At 42.5% G+C, this 14,452-nt stretch overlaps 2 protein-coding genes across 5 annotated transcripts; both read left to right on the top strand.

Moving 5' to 3' along the window:
• Nucleotides 1-2,285: 2,285 nt before the first annotated feature.
• LOC147904477 (uncharacterized) lies at nucleotides 2,286-5,010 on the top strand. Its single transcript, XM_087391507.1, has 7 exons — nucleotides 2,286-2,869; nucleotides 2,959-3,169; nucleotides 3,277-3,408; nucleotides 3,781-3,971; nucleotides 4,056-4,289; nucleotides 4,376-4,551; nucleotides 4,631-5,010. Exons 1-7 carry the CDS (start codon nucleotides 2,286-2,288, stop codon nucleotides 4,960-4,962), a joined length of 1,860 nt encoding a protein of 619 aa, XP_087247633.1. The 3' UTR covers nucleotides 4,963-5,010.
• Nucleotides 5,011-5,071: 61 nt separating this feature from the next.
• Nucleotides 5,072-6,173, top strand: LOC147904476 (uncharacterized). Of its 4 annotated transcripts, none has more exons than XM_087398193.1 (4): nucleotides 5,072-5,114; nucleotides 5,204-5,264; nucleotides 5,343-5,809; nucleotides 5,968-6,173. In XM_087398193.1, coding segments are annotated over exons 1-4 (546 nt in total). In that variant the 5' UTR covers nucleotides 5,072-5,097; the 3' UTR covers nucleotides 5,969-6,173. The 4 variants fall into 4 exon arrangements, with proteins under 4 accessions (XP_087254319.1, XP_087254311.1, XP_087254313.1 ...); XM_087398185.1 differs by having other exon boundaries at nucleotides 5,893-6,173; XM_087398187.1 differs by having other exon boundaries at nucleotides 5,913-6,004.
• Nucleotides 6,174-14,452: the final 8,279 nt, after the last annotated feature.

Here is a 14,452-nt window from a genome sequence, read left to right as displayed (position 1 = left end):
CCTCCTCCCTTCCAATTTGCCATTCGATGGCGATCAGGGTAGCGAGCTTCACTTCATGCAAATGCAGGCATTCAAACCTCTCGAACAGTTGAGAATAGCCGATCAGGTGTGTCTCTGGATCGTCGTTTTTGTCAATTGGAATGTTTCGCGCTTCCGGGACTTTGTTTTAGCTCTTACCTCTTACCTCTGAAATATGCATCGGGTGCGACCCCCGTATGGCGATTCTCGACAGCCAATTCTATAACAATTCTAAGCGTTAAGGTCTACCACCTCGTACCTAGTCTCTAGTGCGCTTCATCCTCAAAGGAGTTTGGCATGCATCTCCCCCTATTCCACCAGCGGAATAGGGGGAGATGTGGCCATCCTCTTCGATTCTTGTTAGCGAGAGTAACTAGATGACAAGTCTCCGTTGATTTCAATGCGCTCTCTGTTTTCATCTTCGGACTTCTTCTTCTTCTTCTTGTTTGTCTTTTGCCCCTTCTTCGCTCAGTCTAATCTTTCTCCCTTGCTCTTTGTCTTCTTCTTCTTCGTCTTCTTCTTCACATCTTCCCCTCACCTTCTTCCTCAAACTTCACCTCCTCTCCGGCCTTTGCTTCCTCCTTCAATCCTCCCTTTGCTTCCTCCTTCAATCCTCCCTTTTCTTCCTCCTTTTGCTTCCACATTCCCGCAGTTCCGTGCTCCTCCCACAGCTCTCTCCATGTTTTGAGCTTCATCACGCCTTATAATTCCCCAGACGTGTCCCAATCCGGTGTCTCCCATGCCAGACTTCGTCATCTCCTCGTCCAAATGGGAGCGGACGAGCACAAAAGATGATGTCACAGCAATGGTACGTAATTATCTGGCGTAATTTCCTGTATTGCACACACGATCGTTGTGCCTTAGTGCTTAAGTTTGGCTGTTGGTGGAATGGATTAAAACATCGGGATCGGAGGCTCTTGGTTTCTTTTCTTCTCCCTCTTTGTTGTTGCTCTCATTGAGATACTCTTTGCTGCTTTTTTGGATCCATCACAGACTTGGGTTTGATTGCCGGGCATGCTGCTGCTTTTCTTGATCCATCAGAGATGTGGGTCTGAAGGAATTCCTTCAAACTTCCTTACGTCTATCCAGCAACTTCCAAGCTTACCTTTGCAAGTAAGCAGCACTACCTTTGCAAAATCCATTGCCTGAGGTCTCAATGACCTTGAAGATCTATTTGACAAATCTAATTGACGAACACTTCTAAGGGGATTGGAAAGGTCTGCCATGCTAATGTTTGCTTCACTATTAATTTTGACAACTAACATGCGCTCAAACTTGGGTTTTCCTAGCTCAAAAGATTCATTCCCTCAACATTTTCTCAGGCCAGATCAGACCGTCCAATGCCCCTTCACAAGTTTGTTAGAGGCCGGGGTTTGTAATATAATCGAGATTAGGATCTTTAAGGGGTTATGTCGTTGAACGATTTGGGTATGATACAAACCATTTGTTCATAGCATTGTGGATAGTGGGAATACTAGATACATAATCATACAAAGGTTAATCCATTTTAACAATAACCTGATATGAGAATTGCTCATGATAGAGCTCTCCTGCATGGTTTTCATTATTGTTTGAGATTGTTTGCACTGGTCTTCCAATAGCAGGAAGACGTATATTTTGCAAATGTATAGACATTCCATAGCTTCTGAAGGAATTTTTGGGTGCTGCACCATGCTGCACCAACTGTAGTATACACTTCTGGTGAAGCAAAAGGCTTGTGTTCGCCTGACCTCACATAGGCAAAACGCCAATGTGAAGGGGTGGTTCCTTAGGATTTTCTCCTTTTGTAATTTCAATTTGGGTGGAATAGGGGGATTGTGCATTAGTTCTTTCTCACACTATGGTTGCTCTTTGATGTTCTTACGCTCCTATGTCAATACATAGTCATGACTTTCTTGAATCTCTCTTTCCAGAGTGTTGGTTGGAATATTGGAAACTGAATTGTTTATGGTATCAGCCCAAGCTCCAAGATCACCAGGTATTTCTCTTTTGGTCAGTTGCATTCTTTGATTCATTGTTCATTCAATGGCCTGCTTTTCCTCAAAGTACAATAAAAAATGAATGGTGCCTGAGATCAAGTATCCAATTTTCTTTTATGTAGGCTAGAAGTCATGACTAGGTCAGGAAAGAGAAAATCTCCAATAGGTGGACAGGCTGCTGGTAAGAAGAAAAAGACTGCAAAAAAGAAAGAGCAAGCACCAACAACACCATCCCCCACATCTGTTGACACACAAGCCAAATCTCCAAATGCAGAGGAGGTTGAAGAGATGTCGGTGGAGAAAGAGTCTGCTAGCAAGAAGGATAGTGGAAAGGCTAAGGTTGATACGGAAGGTGATGAATTTGTCCCTGAATCAATGGATAGTAATGTTGGAAGTGATTTTCTTGAGTCCATAACTGTCAATAGAGGAATGGTACCTCCCCGTATCCCTTTGTGTAGATTACTTATTAACCCTAAGGTGAGACAACTTAGGAATGACCTCTCCATTCTCAAGAGAGCATTTGAGATGGAGGGATATGTCCCTACAAAGGGGTCCTTTATTATTTCAGTTGGGATGTCTGATGGGACAACTAAAGAGGTGGACGATGGAATAAGAGCTTCATGGGATAAGCATTGGCATGCTGTGAATGATGAGTTTGAGCATGAGCTTCAACAGACTCCTGCATGGGAATTCTTGTCCTGCAAGATGTTATATGTGTGGGAGGGAAACCATCGAACTGCCTCATGGATGGAGAGCATTGGGGAGGTCTTTGTTAATAACAAGGCAAGGCATATCAGGATTCATGCACATATTATAGCTCCGGAGCCTGACAATGAGTTGAGGTTGATTGCAGCTTTACAAAGGTTTAACTTGTGAGTATCATCTTTCTTTCTTCCACTAGTTGTTTCAAGAACACATTTCTATTTTCAACTTTAATGCTAAAATAGATTCCATTGTCCAGATTGAATGAGGAGGCAATTGTCACAACAAATCTTAAAGATTACTTGTATCATACAAGTACACTTGTTAGTTGTGATGCACAAGTATTTCTAGAGGATTTCACGGAAGAAGAAAAGAAAAATATTGAGGTTGTACGGCAAAAGGAGATTGGTCAAGGAAGAAGGGTTTGGTATCCCCTCACACAGGCCATTCTTGGTCGCATGGTTTATGCTGTGAGTTCTTATACTTTCTACCTCATGCTTTCTTTCTTTCTGCTTTTACTTCATCACTTCCTTTATATAGTTTGAATTATAGCTTTGCTGCATACTTGCTTTTGTAGGGCAAGTGGAAATCTGATTTTGAAGTAGCTTGTAAGAAGCTGCCTCCTGGATTGGATAAAGATGAAAGAGTTGTTAAAATAGCTGGTATTAAAAGAACACTCACTCAAACATACAGGAGAAAGGTGCATAGGGTGAGTATGCATTTTCCTTTGTCTAGTATTACTATGTATTGCTTTCAAATGTCACGCTGAATTTCTTTTGTGTGGTTTTCACAGATTTTGTCAATAATAAATCCTGCACATGGCAAAGATTGGTTTCACAAATTATGGTCCTTGCCATATGAAGACACAACTGCTAAAATTACACTAGACAAGTTGTATCAAGTGGCCATTGCTTCTTGCAGCAAGGCTAGGTAGCTTTCATTATTATCTTTACTTGGGTCTGATTTGAATTTGAAGAATAGTTATGGAATGCCATCAAGTGACCATGCCTTCATTGGGTGGCTTGCAAAGGAAGTTTTTATGGACCAAGTTCTTGAAGAGTGTCATAGATTATTGTCACAGGTTCAGGCTTCCTTTGTTGGTGTTTCTCCTTTGGAGTTGCCAGAGCATCCTACACTATGCGAATATTTTGAGGATATTGTGGCAAGACATCGGAGTGATTTGTATGAGCCTTTTGCATCCTTCATGTCTGTGGCTACTGTGCCTGCAAAACAGGTTGACCTTGTGAATGCAAGCAGAAGAGTTGTTTATAGGTAAACATTCATCTTTCATTGCCTTATTCTTGAATTTCTATTTCATAGTGTTCTTATGCTTTCAACTGCCTGGGTTTTGAATAGGTTTATTCTTCATTTGCTGGAAACAAAAAAGATACAGACCATTCCATCTATTTGCAAGGCATGGACAGTGCTCAATCCTCCTACATATTGCATGTACACACATAAAGTCTTTCGTGAGGACATGACTGCAAAAGGAACTATAAAGCTTTCAGAGTGGGAGAGAAAGCATTGTCCATGGTGGATAGAGATGAGTAGTGGAAAGTGTGTGGAGGAGGAGGCATTAATGCTAGAGAGGTATATTTCTCATGTTGGTTATTTATGTGCCTCTTGTTCTTAACTAGTTTTTTGTGATTGACTTGCTCCATGGGTTTCTTGATAAGGCATTCGAAAGGTCAGTGTAAATCTGATTCTGGATCCTCTGGAGACATGACGGAGGAGCAGCGTAAAAATCTGGAGGAGCAACAAAAGATGTTGGTGGAGAAACAAAAGGAAAATATAGGGAATCCTGATCCTGCAAAACCAGGGAGAAGAAAGAATACTGACTTGGATGGAGATGGTAAGCTGCAAAATCTTTGTTGAGGTTTTCAAATTTCTTTTAGTCTAGTATTATCATTTGATATGCATTATGTTTGCAGATACTCCGGAAGTTGATGACTCTGGGATAGTGAGAAAGCCTTTCTCCATTGAATTTATTTGGGTTCCACTGTCTTTTCTACCACGTTGGAAACATCCCCTCACACCTAGAAGTTGGGTAAGGGTATGGGAGTTTGACTATATCAAATTGGGCAAAGAGATAGTGCAATCACAGCTTGCAGATGGATATCAAGAATTACGCGATTTTTTTGCACTTCTACACCAACAAGGGAAGAAACGAAACTCTAAACAATGCACATGGAGTGTGGACTGTTGCATTGTGGATCTTCCCACAGGGTATGCTACAGGTGATAAAGGAGAGGTTCCACCTTGAAATGTTATCACAGAAGATCATATCTCCTCTTCCTTGGCCGTTGCTGCAGCTGTGATGGATGACAATGGGTGGACATTGGTTTTCTGTTCCCCATCTATTCTGTCTACTGTGGAGCGCTATGCAGTAAGATTAAAAATGGAGGTGGCTTGCAGGTAAATTTATTTGTGTTGAACACTTCATGAAGTCTTGCAGGTTATAGGCTAGGGTCTGATTCTGGTACATATTGTTTTGTTTCAAGCAGATGGATCGTACAAAGCATGGAACCTCAAGGCATTTCAGACACACTTGGGATTGGTGTGAAGGTGAGTCTTCATATGTATGTTTGCTTCTACTTCTGTATCATAAATCACATAGAAATTGACTCATGCTTTTTTGAATAGTCTTATGTTTTCCATGCTATGGCTATGAGGAGGATAGGACAAAGACCCACATTTAACATGCAATCCGCAAAGGGTGTGGCCTCCATGATGAGGATGAGTTTAGATGGCAACTTGCTTCCACATTACTTGCCTTTTGTCCATCATTCCAAAAGAGTTGGGAAGGGAGGTGCATGGCATGGATCTCTTGAGAAGAATCCTGCATTCATACTTATGTTCTTGGAGATGTTGTGTCCTCCAAATGGTTCCATTCTTGAGATGGGGGCAGGGACAGGACCAGGATTGAGGGCTGCACTCCACTCTGGTCGCCCTTGCTTGGCAATAGACAATGACCCAGAGATATGTGCTGGACTACTTCTAGGAGTGGTGGATGCTATTTATGCAGGTGTGGGATCGTCTACACAGCAGCATATGCTCATGGACGTCGATGCTGAGGAGGAAGAAATCAATGTTGCTGTGCCATTGGACTAGTGAGTATAAAATGTTGTTCTTTATTTTGAATGAATACCTTTCATTTACACATGTAAGGGAGTTCAAGAGTTTCATTTTGAAGTGAATTACCAACTTACGCAGAGAGTATGGCCATGCACATGGAAAGGAACGACAAATCATATAACTATGAGTTGAGGGAGAAGAGGAGACGACGGACTTTATTTGTGGATGACTCCGCCGATGAGAATTAGTTCATGGTTATACTTTATGGTCTACTAGACATTGGTGCTATCTCACATACACAATATTTATTTGTGGCTATCATTTTGCTTCTGAAATTTTGTGACATTATGCGTATGAGACAATAGTTTGAAAAACTTTTTTTGGGTGCACTCTAGTTTATTAATGCGCAAGTAAAATCTACATTGGAGGTACATATTGTTTTGGCTTTTGGAAACAATCTTGAGCTTCTATTTTGTTGGTTGACATTATTATTTAATGTAAGATTCTATGATATGCATTTCTTCTCCTTCATACGTTGTCACTCTTACTTGTTATATTACTTGCATCTGGTAAACTTGTTGCATGTGGTTTGTAAAATCACTTGGCGGCTTACATATAGATAAGCAAGTTGAAGTGCACACGTATATTTATTGGTTGGATTGGTTCATTGAAATTCAAAATTTAAATTACACTTGTGGGTTACAATTTTTAGTGTGGAATCCTGGATTCATGATCTGGATTTAATGTTTTTTCGATTAGGAATATATTGGGCAAAACTTCCACATCTAGTAAAAGTTTTATGCAATATGCTCAAACCTTGTTCATGGATGGAATCACATACATGAGTGGCCAACTTAGAGAAACAGTCTACTTTGGGTGTGAGGAGAATAGAGAAAAAGAATAATGAATTTAAAAATATGAATGTTTCGAAAGATAATGTATCATTCTAGGGGGGTTGCAAATGACCTTGACCTGTTTTAACATTTTCTTTAAATACTATACATGGAAAGTTTGTATTGTTAGAATTGAATAAATATAGTTGGTATTTAACATATGCCACCGTAATAGTGTTTCAATATGATTCCTTGAATGAATATACATTAAAAAATGTTGCAAAAAGGCTCGCTCGGACTTCTCTGCTCGTGGTTTTCTGCTCGAATACCTGTAAAACCCCTTGTCTTAATAGTTGAAGATGATGGAGGTGGTCTTGTTGCACTAAGTACCTTGGGTACCCAAGTAAAAGTGTTTCTAAGGCAATATCCCTGGGCCTCTAGTAGTCTTGTGGGAGCCCAATGATATTGTAGCTTCCTTGATGGATAGCATCATTTTGTTTTCCGATGTCGGGGTTTGTTGTTTACATGATGGGGTGGCTTTTGATGTCGAGGTTGTGCTGGAACCCAAATATATGTTTCACCTTCAAAGTACCCTTGGGCCTCTAGTAGATCCTTTCGGACCCACACTTGCTTGGTTGCTCTTCTTCGTTGTTGTCTTTGTTGGTGAGGCTCTTGTGGAGGTTGAGAGATGGAAGTAGACATTGATGCTGATGCTTGAATGTTAGGCTAGTGGGTAGTCATCAACACATCTTGATGGATTGATTCATCACCACACAAACCTTTGTGAGTGTCTTGCATAGAACTTTTACCAAGAATTGTGGCTCCCATTAAGGTACCTACAGCAATTACTAAAAACTTGCAAGTCATAGTGTGATTATCCATGAAAACATTCAGCATTAAAGAACCAATAACTTTAATTGAGGTACCTCCTATGGATTGAATTTCAAAATCACAAACTTGAAGGAGTACCTAGGAAATGATGTTATTGCTTGCTTGCTAATCTGCCATGACCTATATTTGGCATGTTGCACCTACTGATGTCAGCTCTACCAAAAGTTGAGATGGAGTAATATCTATCTCTTTAGTATCAATGGCATTATCAATTCCACGTTCAATTTGATTAGGTATTACCGCTCCTATGGTGTAAAAAGGTGTAATGGTAGCTTATCCTTGTCAAGATGCATAAATTGAGTTCCTTTAATAATTGGCCAATCTATTGCATCCAATTTATTGAGTCTTCAAACTCTAGTAAAGGAGCACACCCAGAATCTTCAGTACTCTGTATGTTGTCCTCTTCCTTATAAGCATTGGATACATTTACTGATGTTGACCTATTCATGGTGTCAGATTCCACTGTGAATAGATTCCTCGACATGGGGTGAGCCTTCCTAGTTTGGAGATCCACCCTCATGACTTGCTCATCTTTACCTAGATTCTTTACCTAGATTATTTTATTTGAGCTCCATCCTATAATTCACATCAGAGTCTACCCAATATGATGTCATAGCCATTTGGTTGGTTGGGAAAGTCCATTATGACAAACCACAGTCAGTAGGTCAGACCAAAGGTCTTCACCATGATCTCTCTTAGAACTCCTATCGGTTGGGCTGTTGCTCCATCATCCCATTTGACTACAAGGTTTGTGCTATCCACCATCTTAGTAGGTCGAGCCCACTTGGTCCAGCACTGCTTAGTATCTATGCTTACACCCTCTCCTCCATCCAAGATTCTATTCACGCTCTTACCTTGGTAGGAAATGGGAAGTACTGCATTGGTGTCATCACTTTTGAAGTACTGGCCCAATTTGTTAATGGGTACCTATTGTCTCTGTGCCAACATGGACTTAGGTAGCAAAGAATGTGTGTGTAGAGTAGCGACAAAGCTCTGCTTGTACTTGCATAAGCCTAGGAATAATCCCTCTTAGGAATCCAAATTGCATGTTCTACATTCAAGCTCTACAAGTGATTCCTACTCGCATGTTCTACATGCAAGCTCTACATGCGATTCCTACATACAAGTCCTACATGCATGTTCTACATGCAAGTCCTAAATGCAATTCCTACATGCATTCTATATGCAAGTTCTATATGCAACTCCTACATGCAACATGCAACTTGCAACTTCTAGATGCAAGTTCTACATGTAGAGAGAGAATGCCTTACAATTCCTACATGCAGAGAGAGAAGCTCTCCAACTTGTATAAATACTCCATAATGGAATTGTGTTGAGTTCTACTTTGGTGTTCCAAGCAATCGTCTCCAAGTGTCCATGCTTCCTTGCACTAGACATCCAAAAGCATGTAATAACCTCCCTACTCCTCCTCCCCTCTCCTCCAACCTTGCAACCCATCCTCTCTTTCTCCTCCTCCCTCCTCCTCCCTCCCTTCTCCGCCCTCCTCCACCTCCCTTATCCACCCTCTCCTCCTCCCTTCTCCACCCTCTCCTCCTCCCTTATCCTCCAACTCCTCCTCCCTTCTCCACCTTCTCCTCCTCCCTCTACTTTTACACCTTCTCCTCTCCCACTCCTATGCTCCCCCTAAACCCTTAGTCCCTTAACCCTTGACCTCCATGATCTATATGGGAGACGAGTTATCCACCATGTACTCTACCTTGAACCTTGGATCCTCCTTCTGAACCCTAAACCTCTTCTAAACCCTAGAACCTCCTTCTAAACCTTGGAACCTCCTTCTAATCCCTAAACCTCCATCTAGCCCTTAAACTCCTCCTAAATCCTTCACCCCCAATGAAGGCAAAAGCCTTCATTACCCCAATCATGATGATGACGTTCCTTTCACACATGCTTGCACGATGTTTGCTTACCACACATAAGCCTACATCACTCACTGGAATACAACCCGAGGTCCTAAGCTACACTTATACTACGAACGACAACACCGATATATCTATAGGTGACAAAAGCCTCGAAACCCTGCATATTGAGAATAACCTACTCTTCCTGTTGGAAGCCATGGGAAAGAGCCGAATTTGGTGCCATTGCCGAGGATTCAATCCCAAAAGATAGTCATCTCCAAGCTTGAACTCCAATCGCTAGTGCAAGACAATGAGGCAATGGAAGACATCACCAATGAAGTCCCACTACAATGCACAATGGTGGTGTACTAAGAGTTTGTGGCCACTCTACAAGCAAAAGATCACCTAAAAACATGAGTGCTTATCCAATAGAAGCAACTCCAACTCAAGATCATAGCACTCATGCCAGATGCTTTAATCACATATGTATGCCTCATCAGTAGTCCTCCCCTCAAGGTTATTGCTGGTTTGTTGCCATTGCTACAAAGGCCATCACTTCTATCTACAAGGAAGGACATAACCAACATCCCACCCTTGCAGCAGCAGCAACAGTTGATGATCGCATCACATCAACAAAAAGAAGTATCAGAGGATGACAGAGCCTATCTCACATCTAACTTCCCATATCTAACCACTCTCTATGCCAATCTAATAACCTCACTTACCCTTGCTGCTACCACCCTCTTAATCTTCCCTAAGCTCCAGCCTAACATCTACCCCCTTCATTGTCTCTTTGCTCATGCCTCTCACCACTTTCAACTAACCCAATAGTCACAAACTTATGAGCCCCTCACACCTAACTTCTTCCCTTCCCTTGCTAATCCTACCCTCAATGATTACCAAGCTACTCAAACCATTTGCCAAGTTCTTCCCCACCTCTCCTCTGACTCCCCTCCCACAACTAACACTCTTCCATATTTCTCCCCTATGTCCCCAGATTCTCTTCCCTACCCGACCATCACCTCCAACACTACTTGTGCTACCATCAGCAGAAAATGACCCAGTATTTGATTTTGAATATCAGGATGCAGATAATCCAATTCGCACTCCCACGCCAAAATTCCAATGATGGGTATGATTTTGATGTGATACCACTTTCCAATAACCCCATCAAGGACTTTTGGAGCAAATATCCTGATATGAAAACTCGAGGTGGATGGACCCTGAACAACTTCCAAACCGACCTTTGTCACAGCATCAAGTTAGTGAAGCTTGGGTCAGCAAATTGGATCCCCAACTTGATTGGCACCGCCCCAAGCTCTTTGATGTAATCTTCTTAAAAGAGTACCTGCATGCACCTCCATGTCTCAGAACCCATCCCAAGTTCTATGTAGTTCCATGACATCACAAATGGGAGGCCAACATTCACACTTTGGGTGAGGATCTCACCATTAATTGGTCAATGATCGAGCCATACTCTGGTGTAGAATGGAACACCCAAGGCACACTAATCCAAGCACTTCAAGAGCATGAAAAAATAATGTGCAGCAACATTGACCGCATACTTTGCCAAAGTGCTATCTTCTACAAAACATTGGAATACATTCTGGAGGTCCCCAGCCACACATCGACTGCCATTTTCCTCCACTCAGTTTCAATACCAATGAACGGATCGATGCTTAGACTACAAGCTAACTCTATCAAAGAGTCATCTTCTTAGAAGCACATCACATATCTCTGTTTGAACAAATGGTGGATACAAGCTTCCTAGAAATAGAGAAAAAATTATATCGTGCCAAGGCTTTACAACATGATCGAATGGCATGCCACAAGTTCCATAGCCACTGGGTTACACGCATGGCATCCCAACTCCATGATCACAATAAGCCATAACCCGAGGATGGGTAATAAAATGGATCCGAGGCTATGTCATCTCTATGCCAATATGGACTTAGGTAGCACAAAATGTGTGTGTAGAGTAGTGGCAAAGCTCCACTTGTACTTGAGCCTAGGAATAATCCCTCTTAGGAATCCAACTTGCATGTTCTACATGCAAGTTCTACATATGATTCCTACTTGCATGTTCTACATGCAAGTTCTACATGCATGTTCTACATGCAAGTCCTACATGTGATTCCTACATGCATGTTCTACATGCAAGTCCTACATGTGATTCCTATATGCATGTTCTACATGTAGGTCTTACATGCGATTCCTACATGCATGTTTTGCATGCGAGTTCCTACATGCAACATGCAACATGCAACTCCTACATGCAACTTCTAGATGCAAGTTCTACATGTAGAGCGAGAATGTCTTACAATTCCTACATGCAGAGAGAGAGGCTCTCCAACTTTTATAGATACCCCATAATGGAATGAAGCCCACACTCTTTGGGGCATTGTGTTGAGTTCTACTTTGGTATTCCAAGCAATAGTCTCCAAGTGTCCATGCTTCCTTGCACTCCTTGTCCAAAAGCATGTCCTAACCTCCCTACTCTTCCTCCCCTCTCCTCCAACCTTGCAACCCATCCTCTCCCTCTCCTACTCCCTCCTCCTCCCTTCTCCTCCCTCCTCCTCCTCCCTTCTCCACCCTCTCCTCCTCCCTTCTCGTCCCTCCTCCTCCTCCCTCCTCCACCCTCTTCTTCTCCCTTCTCCACCCTCTCCTCCTCCCTTCTACTCTTACACCTTCTTCCTCTCCCACTCCTATGCTCCCCCTAAACCCTTAGTCCCTCAACCCTTTACCTCCATGATCTACAAGGGAGATGAATTCTCTGCCATGAACCTTGGATCCTCCTTCAGAGCCCTGAACGTCTTCTAAACCCTGGAACCTCCTTCTAAACCTTGGAACCTCCTTTTGAACCCTGAACCTCCCTCTAGCTGTTAAACTCCTCCTAGACCCTTCAACCCCCAACAATGAAGGCAAAATCCTTCATTACCCAACCATGATGATGCACATTCCTTTCACACATGCTTGCACGATGTTTGCTTACCACTCTTAAGCCTACTTCTCTCACCAGAATATGACTCGAGGTCCTAAGCTACACTTATACTACAAACGACAACACTGATATATCTGAAGGTGACAAAAATCCTCAAAATTGTGCATACTGAGAATACCTTACTCTTCCTGCGGAAGCCATGGGAAAGAGCCAACATTTGCACCATTGCCAGAGAGACTAGCATCTCAAGTAATGCAAGTATGTGTAAAAAATAAACTACTACAAACTTTCAAGAACATAACACTCAAGGGCAAGGAGAGTTTTAAAAAAAATCCCAACTCTAGCCAAACATATCAAGCCCAAGCATCAACCTTGGGTTACTACTGCCTTAAGAAATTTTCTTTATTTCTTAAAAATAAGCCACTTAAAGAACAAATCATTCTAGGTAATGGACATCAATTCGTAGATCTTACAATTTCAAACATTTCACCTTTTTATAGAAGAGCGATCTGAGCTAACCATGAAAAGTTTTGGCCTAGGAAGAGTTTAAGGTTTGACCCTAACCCTAAACCCATTCTTATAAACACCCACTCCACCCCCTCATTCTTCTTCTTCCACATCTAGCCTCCATCCTCTTCCCCATTCCAAGCCCTAAGCAAGACCCTCCTCCCTCTCTATCGACCACCACCCTACTCCCATCCTCACACGGTGAGGTATTTTGAGCCCTTCTCACAGTGATAACCTAGCCATCCACCCACTGTCCATTCGCCCTCAACAATAATGTTACATCAAGAAAGACTTGGGAAAGCTTTGTAGGTAACCATCTCGTCCCCCATTTGAATTTCTATTAAAGTTTTCCATCCATCAAGTTTCCACCACCACCACCACCCCCCCCTCCACCCCCCCTCCACCTCCTTCTCCCCTCCAACCCCCCCCCTTCCACCACCCGCCCCCCTCCACCACCCCCACCCCCCTCTCCACCCCCCCTCCCCTCTCCACCTCCATCCCCTAGCCCTCCCCCTCCAACCCCCCCTCCCCACCTCCAACCCGCTCCTCTCCACCACACCCCCCCCCTCCCTCACATTTCACTACTCATGTGGGACAATCCTAGGCACATATGATGGTCCCTACTACACTAACACATCTCTAACTCCCCTAACACACCTACATCAACACCCGCACTTATTAACATGACGGTCCCTACTATATACCACCATAGAAAGAGAAGCCCTAATAATGGTGTATAGTGTTAAAAATTTTTGACACTATCTATTGGGCAAATGACTTTGTCTTCTACACCGACCACCATCAAGCATTGCATTATCTTGTGAACCGTCCGTGTACAATAGGTAGAATAACTAGATGGCTCCTCTTACTTAAATAGTGGTCTGCAAAGGTGCCCAACACTACATTGCCGATCAAATATCTTGTGTCAAGTCGGTAGAAGAAGCCACTGGCGTAGAAGATGACTTATCAGATGCCACACTATTTCAAATAGATGTTGTTCCAGATTAGTGTGCAGATATCATTGGGTACTTAATGGCAAGAAGACCACCCCCTAAAATGAAAGCAGCAGATGCTAGAAAACTAATTTTAAAAGTTGCACCCTATCAACTCATTGCAGGACAACTATACAAGATGGGCAAGGAACAGGTTTTATAAAGATGTGTAATGCCTCATGAGATCATGCCAATCCTTAGTGAAGTCCATGAAGGTATCACAGGAGGACAATTCCAAGGGGAAGCCATAGCAAGAAAAGTCCTCCTCGTAGGCTACTAGTGGCCAACACATTGGGCAGATGCCTATGAATATGTTAAAAGCTATGATGTATGCCAACAGACTACTAAACCACAACACAAGGACTTCAACCCCCTAACAAACATTGTTGCACAAAAACCATTTGAAAAATGGGGGATTGATTTTGTGGGTCCCATCCATCCCACAACGAAGGAAACACAAGCACACTACATCATTGTGGCCACCACTGATTACTTTACCAAATGGGCTGAAGCTAAAGCAGTCAGAAAGGCAGATGCCAGGAGCACAGCAAGATGCCAGGAGCACAGCAAGATTCTTATATGAGAATGTGATCACCTAATTTGGATGCCCCATTGAAATTGTGTCAAATAGAGGCATGCATTTGTCAATGAGGTT

The sequence above is a fragment of the Dipteris shenzhenensis genome, chromosome 2 (assembly GCF_047967505.1).
Source record: "Dipteris shenzhenensis isolate YYH24624 ecotype China chromosome 2, Dip_SZ_1.0, whole genome shotgun sequence".
NCBI lineage: Eukaryota > Viridiplantae > Streptophyta > Polypodiopsida > Gleicheniales > Dipteridaceae > Dipteris > Dipteris shenzhenensis.
This window is presented reverse-complemented; position numbering and strand designations above follow the sequence as displayed.

Coding starts and splice junctions, on each gene's coding strand:
- LOC147904477 (XM_087391507.1), top strand. CDS start 2,286: ATGTCGGTGGAGAAAGAGTCTGCTAGCAAGAAGGATAGTGGAAAGGCT. Junction 2,870..2,958: donor GCTTTACAAAGGTTTAACTT/GTGAGTATCATC, acceptor TCCATTGTCCAG/ATTGAATGAGGAGGCAATTG. Junction 4,290..4,375: donor GAGGCATTAATGCTAGAGAG/GTATATTTCTCA, acceptor TTTCTTGATAAG/GCATTCGAAAGGTCAGTGTA.
- LOC147904476 (XM_087398185.1), top strand. Junction 5,265..5,342: donor CACTTGGGATTGGTGTGAAG/GTGAGTCTTCAT, acceptor TTTTTTGAATAG/TCTTATGTTTTCCATGCTAT. Junction 5,810..5,892: donor GTTGCTGTGCCATTGGACTA/GTGAGTATAAAA, acceptor TTCATTTTGAAG/TGAATTACCAACTTACGCAG.